The sequence below is a fragment of the Portunus trituberculatus genome, chromosome 24, assembly GCF_017591435.1.
Source record: "Portunus trituberculatus isolate SZX2019 chromosome 24, ASM1759143v1, whole genome shotgun sequence".
NCBI classification, from domain to species: domain Eukaryota; kingdom Metazoa; phylum Arthropoda; class Malacostraca; order Decapoda; family Portunidae; genus Portunus; species Portunus trituberculatus.
In genome coordinates this window covers 1,277,144-1,279,643 of record NC_059278.1, presented here as the reverse complement: position 1 = coordinate 1,279,643, position 2,500 = coordinate 1,277,144, and the positions used below count along the sequence as shown (strand labels likewise).

At 49.2% G+C, this 2,500-nt stretch overlaps 1 protein-coding gene across 6 annotated transcripts in view; it reads right to left on the bottom strand.

Moving 5' to 3' along the window:
- Positions 1–2,500, bottom strand: part of LOC123508140 (anoctamin-1-like) — a 30,163-nt gene that overhangs the window by 20,753 nt on the left and 6,910 nt on the right. For all 6 annotated transcript variants that reach the window (XM_045261658.1, XM_045261660.1, XM_045261659.1 and 3 more), the window contains exon 2: positions 1,932–2,065. In XM_045261658.1, coding sequence (XP_045117593.1) covers positions 1,932–1,985 — 54 coding nt within the window. In that variant the 5' untranslated portion in view covers positions 1,986–2,065. The remainder of the gene's footprint in view (positions 1–1,931; positions 2,066–2,500) is intronic.

The window sequence follows — 2,500 nt, the reverse complement described above, 5'->3', positions numbered from 1 at the left end:
ATGATAATGCCAATAATTCTCATGAAAATAAGAAAAATAACAATGATGAGAGAGAGAGAGAGAGAGAGAGAGAGAGAGAGAGAGAGAGAGAGAGAGAGAGAGAGAGAGAGACTTAATATACTCTGTAACTTAAATCTAGAGAGATTGCTGGGGCTTTTGACAGAGTTTGGCACAAAGGACTCCTGGCCAAGCTCGAACAGTTCGGCATCACAGGACAACTGCTAGAGCTGTTCTCCAGCTACCTACAAGGCCGGAGTCTGAGAGTAGTGTTGGGAGGGTGCACGTCAACCACACACCCAGTGGAGGCCTCCGTTCCACAGGGCTCGATCCTTGGCCCCATCCTGTGGAACGTATATTTCAACGACCTCCTTCAGAGCCTCGCACCTGTGTCGGCATACGCGGACGATGCCACTCTCGCACAGCTTCGGTAGAGAGGAGGCAGTGAACGTGATTGATGTCACCAACCGCCACCTTGGTGACATCATGGCCTGGGGTAAACAGTGGCAAGTCAAGTTTGCTGCCGAAAAAACCCAGGCCGTGGTCATCTCACGTTCACGGGAGGACGTCAGGCTGTTTGAAGGCCAGCTGAAGTTTGGAGAAGACACCCTTGCCATTAAGGACTCCATCAACATCCTGGGGGTGGAGGTAGACTCCAAACTCAGCTTCGACCGCCACCTGGAGAGCGTGGCACGTAAGGCATCCCTGAGGGTGACACTCCTACGTCGAGTGAGGCACCTACTGATGCCAAGGGGCTCATGACGCTGTACAAAGCGCAGGTGAGGCCCATCATGGAGTACAGCCCCCTCAGCTGGATGTGCAGTGCCCAGTCCCACCTCTCCCTGCTGGACAAGGTGCAGCGGCGAGCCGAGCGCCTCCTTCGCGATGCCGGTGGCCTGGGACAGCAGCCCCAAGCTGAGCTACAGCGACAGTGGCATCAGGGGCAGCAGTTGCAGCAGAGACAGCAGCGACAGCACCCAGACCCTCACCAAGACTCCCCTATCAACGTGCTGGACAGCTTGGAGCACCGAAGGCGTGTTGGGGCCCTTACTGTGCTGCACAAAGCCCAGGTGCAGCAAATACCTCACCTCACGGCTCTACGGATACCCTGGAGGAGGAGTGAACGTACTACGAGAGCGGTAGTGTCCGACACCCTCCTCGAGGTGCCGAGGTGCCATTCTGTGAGGTGTCAGCGCCTTCTCCCACGACACCGCGGTGTTGTGGAACGCCTTCACCTCAGTAATGGACGTCTCCAGCATGTCCACCCAGCAAGTGAAGTGTGCTGCCCACGCCTGGTTACGGACACATCCGCCTGATAGTGACAGTGACAGGTGATAAAATGGCAGTGTCCACCAGCCTGCAATTCCACCTGACAGTGACAGTGGAGGAAAATAGTATGCCTGACAGTGACAGTGAAACACAGTGACGTGGGATGTGCGTGTGCCTGACATGACAGTGCTGATCAGTGGCGAGGGAGGTGCGCAACTGACAGTGACAGTTTTATAACACCCTCGCTCACAATGCCGTCCCCGGGAGCAGCTTTAGAATGAGCGTCACATGCCAGTGCACGCTCTTAGCTCACGAACTCAGCTCCAACTGTAAACATACGTGTAAAATATGTATGTTATGTGCATTAAGTTTAAATAAAAAAAAAAAAAAAGAGAGAGAGAGAGAGAGAGAGAGAGAGAGAGAGAGAGAGAGAGAGAGAGAGAGAGAGAGAGAGAGAGAGAGAGAGAGAGAGAGAGAGAGAGAGAGAGAGAGAGAGACAATATACTCTGTAACTTAACTCTCACTGATAATTTTTTTACGCAGTTAATATAGTAACTTTACACTGAGAGAGAGAGAGAGAGAGAGAGAGAGAGAGAGAGAGAGAGAGAGAGAGAGAGAGAGAGAGAGAGAGAGAGAGAGAGAGAGAGAGAGAGAGAGAGACTTACCAATCCATTTTCTTTTGTTATTTCCATTTTTGCCAATTCTTGTTCTTCTTCCATCTTCTTCTTCCTCCTCCTCCTCCTCCTCCCGTTCTTCCTCTTTCTCTTCTAAAGTAAAAGTCAGCAGTTCAATAGTGAATCTGGAAGAGAAAAGTAGTAGTAGTAGTAGTAGTAGTAGTAGTAGTAGTAGTAGTAGTAGTAGTAGTAGTAGTAGTAGTAGTAGTAGTAGTAGTAGTAGTAGTAGTAGTAGTAGTAGTAGTAGTAGTAGTAGTAGCAGCAGTAGCAGTAGTAATAGTAATAGTGTCACTTATCAAGGTAGAACAAGATTAAGAGGGAATAGAGGTATTTAAGCCCTTCAGTACTATGATGCATTTCCAAACTCACTGCTTACTATCTGGTAATTCTACACAGCTTCAGAGACTTACTATGTGGGGGATGAAAATAGTGAAGACTGTGGCCATTAATCTTCTGACCTCCATAGACCTTTCTTAATGTCAATAAAATGATGAAATTGTACACAAATATCAGAGTAAAAATGTGTCCCAGTATTGAAGAGGTTAAGTGTCCAGAGGCAT